This window comes from Pithys albifrons, chromosome 2 (assembly GCF_047495875.1).
Source record: "Pithys albifrons albifrons isolate INPA30051 chromosome 2, PitAlb_v1, whole genome shotgun sequence".
NCBI lineage: Eukaryota > Metazoa > Chordata > Aves > Passeriformes > Thamnophilidae > Pithys > Pithys albifrons.
The window spans coordinates 60,459,408-60,481,923 of NC_092459.1; the positions used below are offsets into that span (position 1 = coordinate 60,459,408).

The 22,516-nt window shown below is 38.3% G+C and overlaps 1 protein-coding gene across 6 annotated transcripts in view; it reads left to right on the top strand.

The window, feature by feature from the left end:
• Window positions 1-292: 292 nt before the first annotated feature.
• The window catches only part of ADGRG6 (adhesion G protein-coupled receptor G6), a 110,582-nt gene continuing 88,358 nt past the window's right edge, over window positions 293-22,516 (top strand). For 4 of the 6 annotated variants that reach the window (XM_071549195.1, XM_071549196.1, XM_071549197.1 and 1 more), the window contains exons 1-2: window positions 293-612; window positions 6,111-6,211. In XM_071549195.1, coding sequence (XP_071405296.1) covers window positions 371-612; window positions 6,111-6,211 — 343 coding nt within the window. In that variant the 5' untranslated portion in view covers window positions 293-370. Of the gene's footprint in view, window positions 613-915; window positions 1,115-1,207; window positions 1,387-6,110; window positions 6,212-22,516 lie in introns of those variants that run through there. The other 2 variants (XM_071549202.1, XM_071549201.1) reach the window with 2 other exon arrangements.

Here is a 22,516-nt window from a genome sequence, read left to right on the forward strand (position 1 = left end):
CCTGTGGCTACCCTGTCCGGGGGGCTGTTTGCAGGCTGCACGCCCTTGGGCTAGCCCCTAACCAGCGAGCCGGGACGCTGCATGGCCGTGACCGCGTAGAAAGCGCCGCGTTGTGCCGCCCGGGGAGCGCCTTCCGGGAGGTCGCGGGCGGCGGGGTCCCGGTAGCCACCCCTCTCCCCAGAGCAGCGCGCCGGTCCCGCAGGGAAAGTTCTCGGAGCAAGTGCGCGGTGGCGGCGGCTCGGCGGTCCCGTCCTGCCCCCGGAGCGGCGAGGGGGCCGGGCCAGCCCGCGGGGCTGCGCCGGAGACGCCACCTGACCGAGGGGCGCAGCGGGCACGGGGACCGACCGGCGGGCGGGGCGGCCCCTACCCTATGCGGGAGCGGCTTCCCGAGACACCGAAGTTTCCCCGAGTTGAGGAGAGACAGAGGCAGGTCCCGGCGCGGCGGGGGGCGGGGGAGGAGGAGCGGGTCGGCGCGGGCGTGGAAGAGAGGTGGGCAAGGAATGATGACCTTTGCGAGAAACCGGCGAGGGAACGGGCCAGAGGCAGAGCGAGCGGCTACGGGGGAGCATGGTTGCTGAGAGCCGGAGGAGAGCTGTCCCGTAATGTCACCATGTAAGTCTTTTCTCCGGTGTCTGGGGCGAGGGCTGCGCTGGCCGCCCGCGGCGCTGGGGGCGCGCCGATAATCCCCGCGGGCTCCATCGTGGGGCAGGGAACCTCGGGCACATCGGCAGGGCTTCCCCCACCACCACAGTAAGTGGTGAGTAATACCAGGCTGCAGCCGCGCAGGCTGAAGGAATGGGGAAACGGGAGAGTTTCACGCCGGGAGCTCAGAGGGCAGGGCTGACGCGGAGCTCTGCCCCGTCCGAGCTCCGCGTCCGTCGGTAGCTACCCTACAGGCTCCCGGGCGGACGCCGCCTTTCGCAGGGCACTGTACCCCGTCCTTGGGGCCTCTCTGGAGAGTTTCCCCGTGCTTGCAGACAGTAGCGAAACCCCCGGCCCCGCTCGCCGCCTGCCCTGAACGCCGGTGCCCCGGCACCCACCTGGCCCCGGCCTCTCGGCTCGGGGCCCTGGTCGCTCACGTCGAGGAGCCCTGGCACCACAGGCAGCCTTCCAGGTGCGGCGCCAGCACAAGTAGGGAAAAAGTAGGGAAAGGGAGAGGGAGAGCCGAGCGGGCTTCATAAAACATTTCCCAGTTCCACCGCGACTCTCCGCCCAGCGCACGGTGGATCGGGGGCAGCGCGGAGCTCCGCTGCCGTCGGGGGACGAGGGGCGGGCGGCGGATCTCCCTCCCTTCCTTACGACCCCTGGCCCCGGGCTGGCCAGTGCCGTGGCCTTTCCTCGCCTTCCATGAGATATTTCTCCTTTACTGACTGTCTCTCGCCGAAGGTAAGGCGAAGTACTGAGGTTTGGGGTTAGGCGTTTTGCCAGTGCGTTCGCAGCCAAGAGAGAGGATCTGTGGCTGAACTCGAGGGTATCCGTACAAGGGGGAAAGGGTAGGGGGTCTTCACAGTTCACCGTGAAGTTAAGGCAGGGAATGAGAAGGAGCTTCTAAAGACCTAGTGTTGCAGTGCTACCGGCTTGGAAACAGACAGCGGATTTGCCTGCAACTGGGAAAAGTTCCTTTTGAAACAAAAGCCAAGGGACTTAGCTTGATCTGATAGAGCTGATAGTGTTTAAATTACAAGGCAGCATCTTTTTTTTTCCATCTCCTTTGATGAACATGAGGGTGTTTTCAAGGTTGACTGTAAGAATAATTAAGAACAAATAGTGCTTAACAAAATAAAAGTTTTAAGGGATATTGTGTAAATTATCTTTTAAGACATTCATGTACTATAGTTTAAAGCACGGATTTCAAAGTTAAAATCAACTCCTCCATTAACCTTTGGGAACTAAACTCTTGAGTTGCCATCATTAACCTTTGGGAACTAAACTCTTGAGTTGCCATCACCTTTCACTTGTAGTTCCACTTCCAAGTGATTAAGCTTAAAGTATTTTTGTTTACAATCTCTGTGAGAAAAAAATTGTGAAACTGATTTTATTTTTCTTTTAATTTTAAAGTGTCAGCAATAGTTTTCCTTAATAGTTTTAGACATGTCAAAGACCAAAGAAAGTCATGTCACTGCGCCTAAGGCACACTGTAGAATTCACATCCTACTTCAGAGAACTTTGATAAAGCTTTGAACAAGGAAGATGGTGTATTCAAATTTGTATTGCATATTTTGCGATTGTATGGTATACAAATGAAATGCTCCAGGATTATTCACATTTTGTGTATGTTGTCTTGCTGGCTACTGGCACATAGAGTAAAAGATTTAGTAGTTGGATTTAACAAAACTTTCAGTAATCCCATCTTGAACTATGTCAAGTTACCATCCATTTATGGTTTAGATAAATTACATGTCTATTTTGCTCTCCTGGAATGAATTGTGAATAAGTTCATTGTCTCCTTATGTTATAGGAAATGAAAGTAGCTGTGGACCGGACTGTACTGAATTGGTAGCTGGAGTGCATAACTGGTCATGTCACTCAGTGTCTGCAATAGGAAATGCAAGTCCATGGAAAAATTAGTATTTCAATCAGACTCCATAGAAGGCCAAAAAACCCAAAAATGTTCAGAGGGATTGCTGTTTTGAGACTATATCCAACTGTAATGGATGTATTTCTGTCACACGTGCCCTTATAGTTCCCAAATATATTGGGTAAAATGTTTTGGTGCTGCGTTTGACAATCTACAGTGAGTTCTTCAGAGCTGCTAGTGTATTACCAACTGGGAATAGAACAGGACTCTCTCATTTAAATTGATACAAAATAGAGAAGAATATTTACTATACTTTCAGCGATTTTAATGTAACCAAAGTTTAAGAGTGAAATAATCCATATATGTTCTGAGATTTTTGTTGTGGACAAAGATCCCTCCCTTTGCTTACTCGTGGTGTGTTTTAGTACATTGCTGTGCTGCTAATGAGTATTAAATTAAAGAACACATCTTTTTAGTACTATTAAGAGCACAAGACCAAAGGGGTACCTTTTGGGCCATGAAGTCAGTGCTGTCAGAGGGACCATATCATCCCTTGATAAGATATAAACTAGCCCAGAACTGTTTGCTAATTTTTCTTTGTAATTATTCATATGCTGTTTGGATTTACTTCTATATGTTAATTAACACTAATAATCAAGAAAAAGAACCTTTAAATAAATATAAACATAGAGGGTATTAAGAAGATAATATCTGCAACTAAGTTGTGGGGGTTTAATGCTTGGGAGTATTTCTTTACTATGACACCTTATCATAATAGTTTGGGATGTCACACTATAAAAGTACCAGGGGTGGATTTCGTTGTGGAAGAAGCCTTTTTTGTTGGCAGTGTGTTAGCTGACTTACATCCCTGATAACTTCTTGTTTGGACAAGGGTGTTCCACATCACAGTGGAAGGCTGTAAGCAGTCAGTTTTCTGAATTTTGACTTTTTCTCCCTGTGAGATTCTAAGAACATACAAATAAATGAGGTGATTTTTCTCACTCATTTGTAGCACTCAACTAGAGGTTATGCTTTGTAAAATAGTTCTTCAAAAATGCTCTCTGAAAGAAACAGTTGTGACACGTGGTGCCCACATTAGTGGAGTGTTCTGGTAGCATGCTTCTCTTGTCAGACTTTGATAAACCTTTATTTCTTGTCAACTGAGAAGATGTGGTGTAAAGAGAATTGTTTTGTCCTTCAACAGTAAAAAAAAAAGTGTAACTGGAGAAGGCAGTTTTGCTATTATTTGCATATTTGTTTATTTTTTTTGGTGGAGAATTGTATATTTTTTAATAGCAATTGTATAATTATCTAGCTTTTTTCTCCAAGGAAAAATCTTTATAGCTACTCCTTTCTGCCTTATTGTTTGCACTTATTTATGCTCTGCTCTGTTGTTGATTATGCATGTTCTTGAAATCTTTCTTGACTTGTACTTCTTACATGAATAAGGATGAGGAAACAGACTGTAAATTGTCATCATGGAATACCATGAAATACTGGCTTGTAAACATTACTGCAATGCAAATGAGCATTAACAACAGAGATTAACCAAATTAAATACCTGGTTTAGACTAATGCAGAATTTCACATCAGTTAAGAAAGGCAGTAAAGGCAATGTGACTGGGTAGATTCACACCAGACCTAGGCAGCAGAAATTTACCATGTTATGTTTCCTTGGGTATCTCAAACTTGGTGTCTTGGATTCTCCAGCTATTAAGTGAGCAAAAACTTAGGCTGAGTTCACAGAGACATCAAAAGTGATGATACAGACAATATATTGGTTTGATGAAAACCAACACAGATTTATTCTGAATTAATAAATGTTTGCAACTGTTTCCTAGTCTGACAAATGTAACTGTGCTTTCTTAAAACAAAACCACAATAAAAAACCAGTAATGTAACGGGTTTGCATTGGCAGATTATGCAGGAGGATGGCATGTAGCTCATCAGTACCTGCAGAAGAGTCTTCCTTCTGTAGGAACAGCAACATTCTCTTGTATCTGAGTATATATTCATGTTGTATGTGCTTGCATACTGAATTCTGAACTCTGTTCAAATTAAGTTTTCTAAATTAAAGGTACTGTGGATTTATGAATTATATACGTTGAGCAGTAATGGTTCCAAAACTTCAGCATTCTGTTGTCTGAGATTTTAATAGGGATTTTTGGATATTAAGTTGAAGGACAATAATTCTATTGTTTGATAATCCAGTTATTGTGTGTGTCTGGCTTCATCAAAGGGATTCTTGTATTTCAGAGCCCAGTGCTTTCTGTGCTTGTCTTCAACGCTTGTTAAGTTTGACTTTACAATATTTCAGAAAAAAAATCTGCTTCAGATTCCTAATTTGAAACAATTACCCACAAAGAACTGAACCTCTTTTGTAATCAGATACCTGTGCTGTGTTACACTGCACTAAAGAAAAGCCTAGCTGACTGCAGCAGTCTGCTGAAGTGCCATTTACCTGGGCCCACTGGCGTCTGGCCCATGGGAGTTCTTTGATGAACTACCACTTCTAAACCAAAACATTATTTGTTTCTTTACAGTGTTTTATCTTGCTGAATTGAGCTTGGCTTCTACTTTGGGAAGAAACAGAAGCTGATACTAGGAAAGGCTTTATATTTACCCCCAGCTTTCACTAACAGGTTCACAGCAATTTCTGTGGAGCAGAAAGAAGAGTTTTCTCCCAGTGTAGGTTCTTACTGAACAAAAGCCAGTTATCATCACCAAATAGGAGGGGATGGAGTTGGTCAAAATTATGCGTGTTGTGGTTCATTACTTGCTGCTTCCTTTTGCTTGCTGCTAACTTCTTCAATAAAATTAGACGGTTAATGTGGTGGAGCACCATTCATTTTGAATACATGGTTAAAGACCTGCTTCCTCTTCTGCCCACTATGATGGAAACATTTTGGTTTAGCTGTTAAATATCCTCTACACTTCAAGGGAAAGGAAACTTTAATTTCAAACTATAACTGGTAGAGACTTTTATGTAATTGCATTTGTTTTATTTAATAAAAAAGCTGTCCCTGACTTCCTTAGCCGCACAGATGAACTCCTAGATTTTGTCAAAGAAAGTTTCAGGATTTTCATAAAAATTGTCAGCAGAAAATGTTGTAACTGTCAAAATATTAGGACAGAAAAGTGGAAAGCCTTGTTAAGGGCAGAGGCAAATTATCACCTACCATCTTAATATATGTATGTATTATATATGTTTAAATAGCACAAATGTGTTTATGTGTGTAAATTAGGTAAATTAACCAAAAGTTCTTATTTCAAAAAAACCCTACACCTTGGCTTTTTCAGACTGTGCTTCTTGTTTTTTTTACTGAAATACCATGCACATCTATCTACTTAGAAGCCCAGTGCTGACCAGTCTTCCTCTTTGTTGTCTGCAAAGAACCAGACAACAATATAATTTCTCATCCTTTTTGGCAGACTTGTGTCCCCGTTTAAGCAATAGTAGAGCCATCCATAATTTTCAAGTACTACTTTATTTACTGCTATTTACTAATTTGACTAACAACAGTATTTTCCTCATTTTCTTGCCTTGATGTAAAATTCGCTGAATTCTTTCTTGCTTTTTTTTCCCTCACAGGATGTCTCATGCAAGTGAAATGTGGTGCTATCCCTGGAAATGGAAGTTGCAACACTATCTCTGCTTGTTTATGACATGTATTATATGCATGCAGGAAGCAGGTAAGCCAGCAATTTATCTTCTTGCATAAATAAATGGTCTAGGAGCCAAAGTTTTGATGACTCAGGATTGTGCTTATGTATGACTGAATTATGTACAATATAACATTTTGTTGAAAGTTATGCATTCTAATCATTAGCTGTGATTTGATAACTTGGGTCCTATGTTCTGCTACTGCTGAATTTTCTTTTTGTTGTTTTATATAATTTTGCTATGTTTTGGTTTTATTTTTGTTATTAATTGTTACTATTTTTCCCCTTTGGCTGTTCTCTTTAAATTCTCTCATTTTGCCCTTTGTGTTTACCACGTTAATGCCTATCTCTTTTGAATTTTTTCTGTTTGTTGGAATACTGTGAGTAATCATGTGGTTCTTCCATTTTCCACAGTACCGTTTGTGCATGTAAATTGCATATTCAGTAACTCTTCACTCTAGTTCAGAGTTGTGAAATAATTGTAATGTGCTTATTATTTTTAAATCCTTTTGTGCTTCAAATAATAAAAACGTTTCTCAGCAATTTATATGTACATAAGATAATAATACACTTTTAACATCATCTTGATCTGATGACACTTCAGCACAGCATAATTTAACACATTGACTGTTTTCTTTAAACATATGAAGGAGAGATTTCATTTACTACATGTCTTGTCCTAGCCACTAGAGAGCAAAGTATTTTAGGAGCTCCAGCTGCTTTACTGGAAAAAGTCACTGGAGTTTATTCTGGAGCATATGAAAATTTTGAAGCAGCTTGTCGTGCTCACTGAATTCCATATAGCATGGGTAGTTTTGCTTTTACAGACTTGCCATTGGAAAAAGGTGGGAGCCTTTTCTTCTTTGCCTCCACAGGAAAAGATTTGAAATTGTCAAAACTTTCAATAAATGGAAAAATATGTTTTCCTGTCTGCCTGGATGATAAGTAGATAAATAAGGTACCCTGGAAACACCCAGGTTCAATAGATAAATGTTTGCTGTCCAGCAGTGAAACAGATGATAGGTAGTTTGCTGTTAATACTCAACTGAAATGAAATGAGACATTTACCTTTACAGGAACCTGTCACTTGGCAGCACTTGTCTGTAGACCCCCAGGATTCATATTTCTTTGTATGTTGATGTAAAAGCATAGGTTATGTTGCAAAATGGAGTATTTTCATCTGCTCTTTTTAATAGAGCAAGACATGCAAAGTGGGAAACACTGTTGCTCTTGCATTTTTATTTTGTGTTCTTAAAAGGTATTGGTCACTTTGGCTGTGGATTTATATGGTATTCCTAATCTCTCTGGCAGCTTAAGCTTTACTGAAGTTACAGTAGAAATATCATAAAGCCTGACATTCATCCAGCCTCTCTAGTGAACTGTAAGCTTAAAAAGCTTTTGGGGCTTATCAAGCTTTGCCTAGAGGAGGTTACATACAAGAGAGGGATTAAAATCATCAGGTCCAGGTTTAATGGATTATTTAAGGGGCTATTCATAAAGATAAAGATATCAGTCACACTGTGACATGGAAAAATGCAAAAAAAAAAAATTTTATAGTTTACCTTGAGAAAAGCTACAATACTTGGCCTGCTTTCAGAAACAAAGCTTAGGGGAAGGATTACACAGCAGAAAACTTATAACAGGAGCTGGATGGTCTGTGGAAAGAATGTTTAGCCACAAATTGATAAGTAAAGTACTCACAAGCAGGTGCAGCAATGGAGTCCAATCCCAAAACATAGGTCTCATACCTCAGAGGAATCAATGGCTGTGGCACTGGAAACAGAAAAACACAAAGAAATTATTAAAATGAAAGGACTTATAAAAATGTAACATGCACTTTAGTTAAAATCTCAGCAGCCAAAACTGTTTTGGTATGCTGACTTCAGGTCATGTGTTGTGACATTGGGTGAAGTTACGGCACAGCTGAGTTAGTAATCTGACAAGTTTTTGTACCTGTCTGGGGCTGATGTCCCTGATGTCCTTATGTGAGTAATTTAGCTGTGCCTCAGCTTCCCCATGTTGAGTGTATGTCTCGCCTCCCTTGTAAATAGCTTCCCTACCTTCCAGTGAAAGGACTGTATAGCCGAGATGTTAGAATGAGGGTGTTTTAAACAGAACTAGTTAAATCTGATTTTATATCACATTCAAGTGTTCTGAACTTTTTGTTTGTATGTACCTTTCATTAGTTTCAGAAAGCCCAAAAGACAACAAAAAGACTGAACAGAGTTGTGGAAAACATGACTAATGAAGGCAGACAGAAAGAACTAAGTTTTTTTGATCTAGAGTAGTCAAAAGGGGGAATGTGTAATAATTGAGAATATTTAAAAAGATAGCTGCAGTGGGAAGGGATAGACTGATCTTTCTGGGCAGTTGAAAGGGCAAAAATTATGGGCTTACATTACAGCATGGTAAATGAAGGGAGGATATCTCATAAAAAGGTTTAGATAGCAGTGGAATAGACTGCCAAGATAAACTAGGAAATCTCAGTCCTTGGGAATGTATAGCAATATCTGCCAAAAATGGTTTGAATCTACAATCCTCTTTCCTTGGGGCTGAGAAATACATTAGATAATTTCCAAACTTCCCTAATTTCTATAGTGCTTCCTTAATCATTGCCCTGTAGAGTCTATTTTGGTTAAAAATTTGGGAAATGAGATCCTCTGGAAATTGCACTTCTCAGAATATGACAGTGGTTTTGCTCTGCACAAAATTTGTGTTGGTGTTTGTCCTGTTGCAATGGCTTAGTTTCTATCTCACATAAGGAAGTGGCAGTTCAGTATGGAAGGTAAAAATCAGTTGCTTCAGATGTGTGTAACCTCACAAAAATGTTCATTTTAGTCCCTCCCTTGCTTTTTTACTTCTCTGTTGCCATAGCAAAATGTCCAGTGTTTTAACATTGTGCTATCTTTTGGGGTTGTCTGTGCTCTCTATAGTAACCCAGGAGCAGAACTCTCATTCATGTATCCTCACTTGACCTTAAAAGCAGATTCCAGTTTCCATAATTACTTACAAGTCTAGTTTTCAAGTGTCTTGTCAGTGTCTTGGGCTTTTAGAGTTTTAAATGCCTGAACATTTGAGGAGATCGCAACATCCTCGTAAGAGTTTTTACCTTCTTATGTCATTAATGGACATAATCACGTAAGAGTCAGTAGGCATTTTAAATTTTGACTGCTGTGCAGCCATTTTTAGTTTTATTCAGAATGTGGCAAGTATTTTAGTAAAGCCATGAGGACTTCTGTTATTTTTACTACACTATTTCTTTTGCTCCATATAGATATTATCATAGAATTACTATGACTAGCTAATGCCAGAGTCAGCATTTGTTCTTTTGGTCATCTATCAGTAAAATGCACTGGTGTCTGTAGTCATGTTTTCATATCTTCAAAAGGGGTTTAATCAATTCCCAGAAACTCACTGAAGAGTAGTTTCAATTCTATTATAGGCCTTGAAATTTTACATTTTAGTGGTGATTCAAAGCAAAATTTTGTCCTGTATTTAATTCATCAAGAAGGAGAGGTTAGAAAAAAGAATAAATTTGAAAGGTCCTTCACCAACATGGCTGATGATGGTCCCCAATATCAGAACATCTCTATCTATCATGCTTCTTAACTGGACCTATGTAGATAAAGGAGAGTTTAAAGTCTTCCCTGGTTTATGGGAGCATTTCAGATTGAACCTATGGGTTCAGGAGCCTAATAAGAAGTGGGAAGTCAGTATGGTGGGAAATATTGCTCATGCCACCAACGTTAGCAGCAAGAGTTAGTGACGTTGCCATCCGTGAAAATGGAATGAGTTTTATCTGGAACAGCCAAGTCAGGAAGTGTGTTTTTTCACCACAGATCTCAAGCTGTGTACCCCAGACAGAGGCCAGAGATCCTATCACTGAACAAATGATGAAATGGTTGTCAGCACATTCCCTGTCTTCCTCTTTCTTACCATGTGCACTGCAAGAACCAAAGTGCCAAGGCATTAACCCTGTCAGTCAGCACAATCCTCACGTTCAGTGGGGATGATTTTATAACGTTGTTAACAGTTGCCTTGTGAAACTTCTTTCATGGCATCCCAGGGGTGGGAACAAGTGTGCCTAGGTAATGAACAGCATGGAAATTCATGTTTTTGAAAACTATGGAAAAACTCGGGAAACCTAAAAAGTTTGAAAAAAACCCTTGGTCTGGCAGTGTCTTTCCTTATACAGACATACATACATCATGAGTAATTGATAGATTAGTCAGAAGGAATCTCCGTATTTAGTTATTAACTCCCATGTAGTTTTATTCTTTCCCTTTTCTGTGACAGTTTTCTTTTATATTTTAATTTAGCTTAAGCAAAATATATGAAAAACAACCCTCCTTATGTTCTGTTTAATATCTACATTTTTGCTGGCTTGAGGCATGTGTTTAGAATTTCTGGTCATACAAATCCTGCAGAGAAAAAGTTGCTAGTTGGCTTTCTTGTATTTCCCCTGGTTGGCAGTTTGTTAATGTAAAAGTAAATTACTGCTGAAATGAATGTTATAGGAACCTGCCTCTCATTACCTCTGTTTACTTTTTTTAGCTATTTTTTTATGGTGTTGATAATTCTTTTCCCTCAAGTGTTTGGACCTCATTGCATTAACCATAACAATAATCCCTTAAAAGCCCAGTGATTTTTTCCCCCTCCTCTGATATGCACTGGTAGCCAAACCCACATGGAACATGCTCAAACATCATAGAATTTAAAGGCTGACTAGGATCTCATCTTACAGGGTTTCTGTACCCTTTATTAGAACATAGGCTAAATAATTTACCTCTCTATAAAGAATATACTTTTAAAGAAAAAACATTCTGAAACTGGAGGTCCAGTCTTCATGACCTACAGGATATTAGAATCCATTTATAAATTATTTTTGACTCATTTGTTTCTGTTCACTGTTAAAAATTAAAAACATAGCCAACAACAATTTAGATGTTTGACTATGACAACAGATAATAAAGGTGACTTGTGACTGTGCTTTATAAAAGGCTGCCTTTGACAGAGGTTATTATGTGGAAAAAAAATCTGTATGGTATTTGTTAGTTCCTCTCAATACAGTGAATGAACATTTTAGAGCAAAATGTGCTTCTATCTTATTAAAAGACTGAAGTCTTTGAGAATGTCACTTTTTTCTCATGTGGATTAGTAATGTGAAAAGTGAAGGTGTTAACTAGGAATAGAAGTTTTCCAGATAAAAGTTCCTTATATACAGGTGTAGCAATTATGTGATATGCATTTCAGTATGCATCACACTGCTACTGAGTAATTAAAATGGTTGATTTAATATCCCAGTGGGTCTATTAGAAGTGAGTGATTACCACTGGAAAGTCAGCATTTCTCAATTAATTACAAGAGCTGATCTTGCAACTTTTAGATGCCTATTGCTATGTCTGTGATTGTTTTGCTACAATATAGGATTTGGTTACTTAATGAGATTGCTTAAGAGATTTACACAAGGTGTAACATGAAATGATCATTAAATCAAGGCCTCAGTTATAACTCTTTGATAATTGAAATGCTAAAATTTGCATTTTTATACAACCACAGCACAGAGATGTCTGAGATAGATATATAATACTAAAAGGAAGAAAAGCATGTATGACTTTTATTTTTCAAGAATATGAAAAATATTACATGAGAGAATTGTAGCTACAATTTAGTAAGGTAGTATGAGATAAGAAAAGTCATCTGGAAAATTATGTTCCTTGTTAAGATTGTGTAAGACATATCTCTAATTAAAGAATTTAGCTGTATGGTTTCCAGTTTTTTTCCTTTAATCATGGAAGGGAAAAACATCTCTCCTGTGAGAGAAAAATCAGGTATGTTAGCTATATACTGTGAAAATTTTCTACAGAGCTAACTAAAATATTAGTGTAATAATGGTAAGTTATATCAGAGAAGTACATCCCTTACAGTAACACATTGAACCAAAACTCATATCAGGGGAAGGGAGAGCTTCCAGAAACACCTCTTGTTTTATCTTGGTTCTATGTTTGGTGGTCTGCTCAGTTCCTGTAAATGACAGAGCAAGCTCTAATTCTTGTTGCAGTACAGGAAAATTAAGTGTATAATTCATAGTTAGGGGTCTGCTTATGTGGTCTGGCCTCCAGATACCATTCACACTAGTTTTGTTTGCCTTTTCTTGAAAGATCAGGCCACTCTCCACTCTAAACCCAACTCCAGTCATAATTTTTTGGTACCACTATGAACTTGTGCTTCTTTTTTATTATCTTTCATGTTGTAGTTTTTCTCTTTCATATTGTAGGAGGGGTTTTTTTTAGTTTTTTGCCATATTGTCTGGGACTACAACCACATGAACAGTATGTTGACTGTTTTCAATTAGTTGGTTGGAAACAATTTTGCTAATTGTCCTCAAGCTTTCATCTCACAGATGTGTTTTCCAATTCCCATTTTAAGAATTTTCTTCTTAGTAATTTCCAAACATCTTTTCAGTTATTTACTGGCTTGTTCAAATTACAGTGTTGCAAATAGTCAAATTTGACAATAGAGGCCACCACAGTGGTAACTCACATTGCATAATGCTCTAAAGCTACAGCTGTATCAGTTAAGATGTAAGATACTTAATATTGTATGCAAGTGTCAGCAAGGCATATTTTCAGAGAACTTATTTTTTGAAAGTTCTTGTAGACTGAAAAACTGTGTGTTGGAAAATATTTTAGTCAATTAAAGTGTGACAAAAAGTTAGTTCCTATTCTTGAAACAATTTTTCTTCTGGATATCCCCAAATAATCCAACAGTCTGCCAGTGCATTGTGAAACAGTTCCTTTTTTTCCAAGGCTAAATATCTGTGAGAGTTAGCTCTTGCAGAACACAGGGTAAATCTGTGACAAGACTGACACACAGCTAACCTAATTTTTCAAAGGATACAATGTGATCAGATTTTTTCCAAATTCCAGCTTTTTCCCTCATGAATATGCTTCTTAATGGGTGTCAGCCAGAAAGCTGCAACTCCCTATCTCAAACAGAGTTTGTTTTATTTGGGTGCATGCTCTGGCTCCTCACAGCTCTTTTAATTAAGAACTATACAGTGAGAAATCTATACTATGAAGCTGAAGGCATTTTTTAATCAGAACTTGCTTTTTAGGTGGAGAAAAAGACCTCATGGTTGAAGTTATCACAGAAGCATTTGTACAAGTGATCCAGTCCTCTTTGACTTTTTTTCTTGTGTTGTGAGGGGCAACGGTTTTTTCTCATTGTCTTCAATTACAGGAAAGGTCTATAAATGGTTTAAATTTTGAGTCTTTTAGGGTTTTTTCCCCTAATTCTGTCTAAATATCTTCCACTTCCAAAGAGTGTTAGTCATATATTATACTGCATTTTACAGAAACTGAAAGCATACAGAGTCCTGAAATCATCTTGTCTGACAAGTTGTTAGAAATCCCCAAAGGAACACCAGTAGTATGTCTTTTGTAATGAAATCTAAAATAACTTAGAAATTTTGCACTGCATGTGGGTGCCCACCTATCCAATGTTTTGAACAACATATCACCCAAATGGTGTTCAACTCATGTTGGATTTTAGCTTTGGTTTAGAGAACCATTATATTTCAAGTATCTATTTAATATACACACAAAAATAAAAGAGCAAAACGTTGGTGTTGAATACAGACATAATTCATACAGTAAGTTATAAGTTGTGGGGCTTTTGAAAAAAAGGAAATTGAGTGATACAAATATTTAAAAGAAATGTAACAATAAAAATAATGAACCCCCTCTCTTGTGTGGGTAAGCCTGGTTCATCAAATGCTCTGTGAGCACCAGTTGCTCTAGTTAGTTTATCATGTAGCTAGTTTATAACACATAGGCTTTTTTCTTTGACCTGTCAGATCTTGTGACTGGACTCTTTCCATGATGTCTAGGATTCTCATGTTATTTTGAATTAGGTGTGCTTCTTCTATGATTTTGCCATTGGAACTGGCAAAGGCATTGTGTTTCAGAAATGCCACCAGTAAGGGCTTCCCTGTGTCTAACTCTGCATATGAAGAATTGCTGTTCTGTTCAGCAATTATTTCACTACTTTACAAGTGAATTGCATTTAACCCTTCTGCAAGGGTTCTTGGAAGGGTCTTGGTGAAAGTCACAAAGGCAGGTGTAGCATTGGTAGAATAAATTTCTTCTGGTGGCACATCGCAATCATAAGGTAGTACTAAGGATTAAAAAGGCAAACATCTCCCTATGTATACAATCCCTCCCTCTAATACAATATGCACGTTTTTCACCTGTGGGTAATATCAAATGAATGATTTCTAAATCTCTTGCCAAACACTGGTGACTTGAAAATTACCTGCAGATAATATCTGGCATAGTCTTTTATTTTGGGTGGTTTTCTTCCCCTCATTTTTGGCAGTGTTGATATATGTGATGGAAGCACCCTGTTTAAGGCACCTCCTGTAGTTACTGACTGCTTTAACTGTTACCTTCAGCAAGGTAGTTCCATTTTTTTATAGCATATTAAAAGGGAGTAACTGGCAATTTAATCACAGACTCAATAGCTGAACTCAAGATCTTAGGAAAAAAATGCTTGGCTGCATAAATCTTTTCTGAATAGCACATCATAGGACTGGAATGTATCAGATGCCAGAAATGTAGCTGATAAGAGTCCAGTTTTTAAAACTATTGTTTTCAAAACATTTATCTTGCTTTATCATCTTAATCAGTTTTCTGATGTAATAAATATTCTGAATTTGAAGGAGAAAATAATGTTAATTTTAAAATTTCACCGTGTTTTCTTAAAAGAATTAATTTTCTTAAATAAACAGAGGTGTTTTATTCTCAAAAAAAAGTAAAAAAAAACTCTTAGTAATAATATGATTTAAAAATAATGAAATAATTTCATAAGAATCATGCAGTATGCTTTTTGATGCTTAGCAGTAATGAAATCGAGACAAATCTGCTTTAATCTTGAAATATTTTTGCACAACTTCTGAAATAAGATATAAGCAGGCTCTTCAGTGAATGTTCAGCTGTGTATGGTCTGGTCATTTTTCCATTTTAAGTGAGTTGCATGTCATTGATTTTAGTGGGTCCCACCAAAGTCAGTGCAGGTTTTAATACCTTTGAATAAGAGCAGAAGTACATCACTATGGAGCTCTTTGGAAAAAACCTCCCCAGAAGTCCAGATAGAAACTATTTGGAAGTTCATTTCTTGGCCAAACAATGTTCCTGTGTTAGAGGAAGCCAAAGTTGTGCCCCTTGACTTTAAAAGATTTAACTTGCATGGTGCTGCATCATTGCTGTTCAGTGTTCAGAAAGGGAAAAAGGCTGAAAGAACTCAAAAAGAGTTGTTGTGTATACTTGGCAGTGATTATATGTTGTAACTTGTGGGTTTTGTCTGCAGATTACTGTGATCTCACCCAGTGAAATGGAAGAGATTTTTGTATTCTGCTTTTTGTCTAAGTAATCCCCATGTCATGCGAATCCCTTCTTGGTACTTAAGAACTGACTTGAGCTCCAGAAAAAAACTCAGATGCACAAATTCTTGTGGAAGGACTGATATTGCATTTTAATTCCATTTCTTTTCATGCTTTGTGCAGGACATTGTGCCATTTGCAGGAGTCAGAGCATCTTTGGTACCCAGAGATTCAGTGGGAAATTAGCATTCTCGGCACTCAAAAACTGAGTTGAGAAGGCAGCATTTTTGCTGTATCATCCTGTTTTTCAGCTAGGTTTATTGCACCCAGTTGGGGATTGTTCAGTAACTGGCAGAGTCAGTTCAATTACTGTAAGAATCCAGACATCCACTCTTTTTTCTTCTTACCCATCCATCCATAATCTGACTGGTTTTTAATCCTAACACACAGACGAAAGCTTTCTTTTTCCCCTTGAAGTGGATTGCTTTTGATTATAGTGCCATGATTTTTTGAGCTTTTCTCATATTTTACTGTAGTTTCTGTTTCTAGTGAGAAGACTGCTCAGCCAGGCCAGAGTTTTAATCTTTAGGGTGAGGTCTGCAGTGCTTCTTATCTTAATCTGCTACTGTGTTTATTCACTTGAAATATGTGGAAATCTGAAGAAACATCTTCTATTACCAGGGATGAAGCCCAACTTAATAAAAAAAATCTGGTCTCTTAGAAATTTGTGATATTTGACACTAGGTTTCTATTAGTTTTCCTTTACAGAATTCAATATCAGAAATGACACAATGACAGCAAAATGTAAAATAATGTTACATATTTTAAAAACAAAGAAAGGTCTCAAACTAGAATCTCATCATCAAAACATGAATTTTGTTGTGAGTCACAAACATAAATTACTTAATACCAGTTGTTGAAACTTTTTGTTTCTTGCCAAGAAGCTCTTCTATATTTCTTGCAATTTGTTCTTTAGTTGGTCATAATTTGTTTCCATGTTTGTGGTTCAGTTTTTTATACTGGCCCTTACAATAATTATCATCATCATTCCTCATAATAATTACAATGTCAGAGTGTAAACTTAGAAGTATGTGTACAAATACCAATGATAACAAATATAATAGTCAAATGTTATGCAAGTAGACTTTGTGTGGCCAAGGTAGTCTATGCATTCAAGAACTAGTTACTTCAAATGCAAGGAAATATTATGCACCATTAGATAACCAGTGTTGGGCTATACTTAAAAATTTGTCAACAATTAGGAAAAACACTGAAGATCAATATGTGCAGTCTAAACACTGATGTAGTGAATATGTTCCCTTATGGACCTTTCTTGGGATTGTGGTATGTATTACACACACAAAGTTTTCATTAAGGTTAACAATTCACCTGTTATATTTTTAAAGCTATAAAGCAACTCCAGGAGGGTTATCCCCTTAAAGTAATAATAAGATAATAATATAAATGTTAAATAGTAATAATAGGGAAATATTATTATTTTTTCCATATAGCATGAACTTTCATAAATAAACTAATACTAATTAGCATTATCGTATCTCACTGGAGATACCTTGTCTGCAGGTAGAATTGACCATTACCCTGTGCTTGTGTACTGCAATAAATAAAGGTACTTGACTTATCCTTTGACACTACTTTAAAAATACAGTTAATATAAATTATATGTGTCTAAAAATGCCTGACAAATATGATCCTGAAACATATGTTTATAATGCAACTTGAACTTCAATACACAGTATTGTGCTTATTTGGATTGTGCAGGTGGATCTCCTGTACTGCCTGTGTGCGCTGACAGATTTGTAAGTCCAGCCCAATAGCACAGGGCCTTTGTCCACACTTTAAGTAAATTATGTTCTTGAGTATAGACTGCTTTGGTCATGGAAAAACATATCTGTATGGGACTTGAATGAATAATGATTTTCATTGTTAGCACCTTTTTATCAGCAGCAGTAAGGGAGGTTTGAGTGAGTATCCAGGCTCCCAATTATATATGGGTATTGCCATATCCCTGCAATCTATCTTTTCTAATTGTGACACAGTATGTTTATGAAATGCCACATGCTATTAAATGTCTATTACTTGTCTGCTTTGAAGTAACACAACCCTCTTTAGTCACACCAATTCTGACAGAGAGTAAGACATTTACAAATTTTTACTTTCTTTTAATTTCCTGTCTTAATGTGGGGGTGAGGAAAAGCTTGGGATTCAGCTAGTGAAATAAAGAATGATAATCTAGAATCAGCACTTCCTAATTCAGGCGAAATGTCAGAGACCTGTGTGGTAGACCAGCAGGATAGGTTTCCTTTGACTGTCACACAAGGGTGGTTTTCAAATTTGACATATTTTAACCAAGAGAAGAAGACTTTACAAAGAAAGGAGTTGAAAGAAAGTGCTAAGGCTAGACGGCTGTCAGTCCAGTAATTTGGAAATAACAGAACTGAAGAATTTGGGTTGCCTATGGGTTTTTCATATACACAGTGATGATGCGGGTTTTATTACAAAGCCACCTGCTTTTTGTCATTGGCCTCCAGCTTTGGACAGAGCAGATGTGCTATGAGGCTGAAAACAAACATGGTTTCTAAGATCTTTGCTTAAACTCTAGCCAGAGGTGTAATATGTATGTACACTGAACAAGACACTGAATTGCAAGATCTCATGACTAGAGTGGCTGAAGGCTGTTAGAAAACCGTCTGACTCTTTTCTGCTAGGGGTGACTGAGCAAATGAATTTCATTGCTGTCTTTAATATGTCTCATTTTCTGTGCCCAATTTAAACCTTTAGAATGTTTTGCATCCCTGATTGCAACTGAAGTGAGTAGGAACTGTGTTTGACTATATTAACACCTATGTAATGCTGCAGATCACAAGTAAGGCAGGTCTGTGTGTCTGAAATGAGATACTTAACATCAGAAGATTCTTCTGATCTTGTTATTCCCCAGCTACACGTCTGTAAAATGAGTTTAAGAATACTACTTTCCTCACAGTCATTTTGTAAGTTTTTAATTAAAATAACTCTTGGAGAAATGTTTAGATGTTATACTAATGAACACCAGAGAAGAGCTCATGAGGAAATCAGTGATTATGTCTCAGGAGAGGACTGGAAGTGCTTCAAGGTTGAGGGTAACACGTTGAAGAATTGAGTTAAAGCAGGATACTGCAAAGTTGCTTATTTCATGCATTTTGTCCTTCCTGTGCGCTAAATGAGATCCTGCAAAAATTTTAGTATGTGATTATATAATTGAAGTTTTTTCTCAATTATCTGTGCACAAAGGTCAGAAGAAGGTTAACTATGGCATTTCCTAACTTCAGTAGTCCTTGATTGTGCAGTCCTAATGGTGTCTAAATGTTTCTGGGAGGGGTTTGTATTGTTGAAATGTCTGTGTATATGTAGATAAAAATATAGTTACTCTTAGAGATGCTTAGTCAGATTTTTAATGTATCCCATATGCAGAGCAGAAAGTCTTGTTAACAAACTGTAATTTACTTATTTTTCTTGTTTCATTGATTCTCACTTAATCACGATGTTCTCCACTATATTTTTGAGACAGCTTAAGAAGGCTGAGATTGACAGTGATTGGAGTAATTGAACTATTTCCCTTCGAACAATTTGCTTAGGAGTAGATGAACTTTAATTATTTATTGTAGCATTTGAATAAGCCAGTAGTTAGAACAACAGCAACTTGGTTCTGCATGACCTGTGTAACATCAGAACATAGTCTTTCATAACACAAAAGTAAAAATGGAACAGAGAATTCTGTTGTAGAACTTCCCACATGCTCCTATCGCTTGAAAGAATTTTTTTTTCTTCAGTTTTTTATTCCATGGGTATTTCTGATTGCACATTTGAAAAATACAGTTTCTTCATTTCTCCAGTATTCTCTCCAGGGGGATACTGTGCATGGGTGTGGTTTGGTTTGGTGTGGGTTTTGGCTTTCTTTTTGTTTTTTTACTTGTTTGCTTTTTTGTGTGTGTTTGTTTTTAAGGCACAGTAATTATTAGTTTATTAATGATTGATTTGTGTCATGCTGTTGGAAATAAAAAACAGAACACTTGTCATTTGGAATAGAGGATTCAATGTTCCACTTAGCAGAAGAGTGACAAAAAAGTATCTATCTAGAGAAAAGATATTAAGGCTTTTACTTCTGCAGTGTTAGTTTCTGGAGGAGCACTTGGGGAGTGTTGGAGTCTGGATGAGTAGGTCCTGTGTGGACTGAGGTTTGAATGAAGGTCGCATTTTACTAGGAAGTGGGATTCTCTGAAACACATAAAATCTTTGTGTATATGAAGTAGTGGCACGGTGCCTGGAGCTTTGTGGAAAGATTCGTAATTCTTCAGCAATAAATAAAATGAGTAAATAAATAAATGTATTCAATCAAGGGGAGGATATCTTTGATGTGAAGATATTCTGCTAGATGAAAGACTAGAACTGGCATGCAGTGGCAATCATCCTCCTGCTTCCTTAGCGCCTTTGGTGCCAACATCCTCAAAAAGAACAAGGATTGTAATCCTTAAGACAGCAGATTTGAAAAAGGATTTCCTTTAGAGCTAAGGTTGTTTTTCTTACCCTCCAGACATGTAGCCAGTGGTAAGACAAATGAGTCTTTTGGAAATTAGGACATATGTAATAACTGGCAGTTTTCAGATTACAGGTCATCAAATAATTTAATTTTCCTGTAACTGTGGGCAAGATCCTCATGCCCATGTGCCCTTGGAACAGAAGTAGATGTGTTACCAGTTTAAGCCAGAGGTCAAAGCAGCCCAGTATTTATAGACGGGCACCTGAAACAGAAGAGTTAAAACAAGGCCTGTGTACATGATGCTTCCCCTCAAAACTCTCCCAGTCTTCAACTGTTTCCATTTTGGGAATATAAATCTCACTGAGGCTTGTGTGGCTTGCCCGTTTAGTAGTCTACGATGGATTTCTGCCAACTAGTTGCCCACTCTCCCTTTGAACTTGCATATCCATGCTTGTCCTCAGGCAGGGAGTCCCATGTGTCCCCTTCCTGCTTCATGAAGAATCACCTTGTTTTCCTTACTTTGAACCTGGGCTCTATAACAAGAGACCACCAAATGAAAACAGCAAGCAGGTACTCCCTATCTCTCTTTTCCCTGTCACCCACAGACCTTTTGTAACCCTTTGTCAGACCTCATTATATTGTCTCTTTCCCAGCTTGAAAAGCATCTTATTACTCCCTCTCTTGCACTGGCCATCCCCACCCAGCACCCACACCCATGTATCTTCTGCCCATGTCTCAGCACAGTCTCACCGTATCAGAGGTGGGTTAGTAGACAGGGTGAGGAAAATAAGCAGGTCCAGAGTCCATGCAGGGAGTTGTGTTAGGAGCAGCCAGAGACAGATACACCTTCAGCCTATGTCTGGCAAGAACTGAGAGCCAATTAAGGGCTTTTAGTGCACTCAGGGCACTGTAACACTTATCTATGTTGAATTTTATTTGCCTAGTCAGTCTGTCTTATTTATAAGAGACGCATTTTTCTGTTCCTTACAGTTTGCCTTCAAGGTATCTACTGTCTGGAGGAGCTTTCCATCAATCAGCAGGCTTTGTCTGTACTCTTCCACTGCTTTTCCAGATACTTTCTCAGTGTGTTGATTAATGTAGATCCCAGCAAAGACCCCTGTGGAACTCTGCTGGTGACTTTTTTGTGTTTTTGCAGCTTCACATTTGCTTCTGTGCCCTTGCTCTTAACCAGCTACTTATCTGTGCCAGAGCAGTTTTATACAATGGTTTCTTAGTTTCCTTTAAAGCTTATGGTGAAAGTCTTTGCCAGAAAGTTTTTGGATATCCAAGTGAACTATGTCAACTGGGTCATATTAACCCACATAGGACAACTGAACCCTGTAGAGAACTCCAAGAAGTTTAAAAGACAAAATGTCACTTTACAGAAGTCATATTGACAATCCCAAATAGATTTTATTTATCCAGGTGTCCACTAATTCTAGCATTTCTTATACCACAGATCCTTTGTGGTAGCAAAGGCTCTGCTCTGGTCAGAGGGAAAAATTGTAGTAAACAAGTTTTACCTGACTGCCAGTTACTGGCAACCTTTACAGGTGTTAACATTATTAGAAAATCTTGAGGTTGTGAGACTTTTAATTGCAGTCTTGTCCCAAGTGCTCTAGACTAAGACTGCATCTGGCAGAAATGGGCTCAAAAATAATAGGATATGTTTGATCATGTAGACAAGTAGAGGGAAGGACTAAGCGGTGCTTCTAGTACTTTATTAAAATGTAATGAAAGCTTCAAGCAGCTCACTTGGGTGTTATTTCCTCACAACTGTGAACATTAGCAGAAGAACCTTTTCAGTTGCAACAAATAGATAGACCAGTTTTACAACCCTGACAAAGATGTCAAATGTCTGGTTTTCATACAATGCTCCTTCAGACTGTGAAGGAGAGAAAAGAACCATCACTGGAAAAAGAAAGCATTAATTTCTGCTTTCTTCTGAAATGCAGAAGAGACAGAAATAAACTAAGATGAAGAAGGAACCAAGATAGTCAGCAATTCACAATATATGCTATAAGTTCTTTCTCACAAATGAGGGAACAAACCTGCTATTCTTCACCAGTGCAGATCTGGTAGCCATGGCCCTAATGGTTCTACCTCTCTCTAAAAGGATAGAGCACTTCTGCATATCATCATATAAACTCAGATATGGTCACATAAATAGATTATTTCTTATTGATGGGCAGTTCAGAGATCAGCTTGCTCAGACTTCAGATGTTTTTAGACCTTTCTGTTTGAAACTGTTGTGCTAGTTTTGGTTTTTTATTAAGCCCAAATGCAAAAAAAACTTCTGATACTATTATTTCCTAGAAAGTAATTGCTTTCTCAGAACAGCAAGGCTTGTTACTTGTAAATAAAATAGCAAGGTTTGCATTTGTAGAGAATAATAAAATTGGCTTAAAGGAGAGTTAAC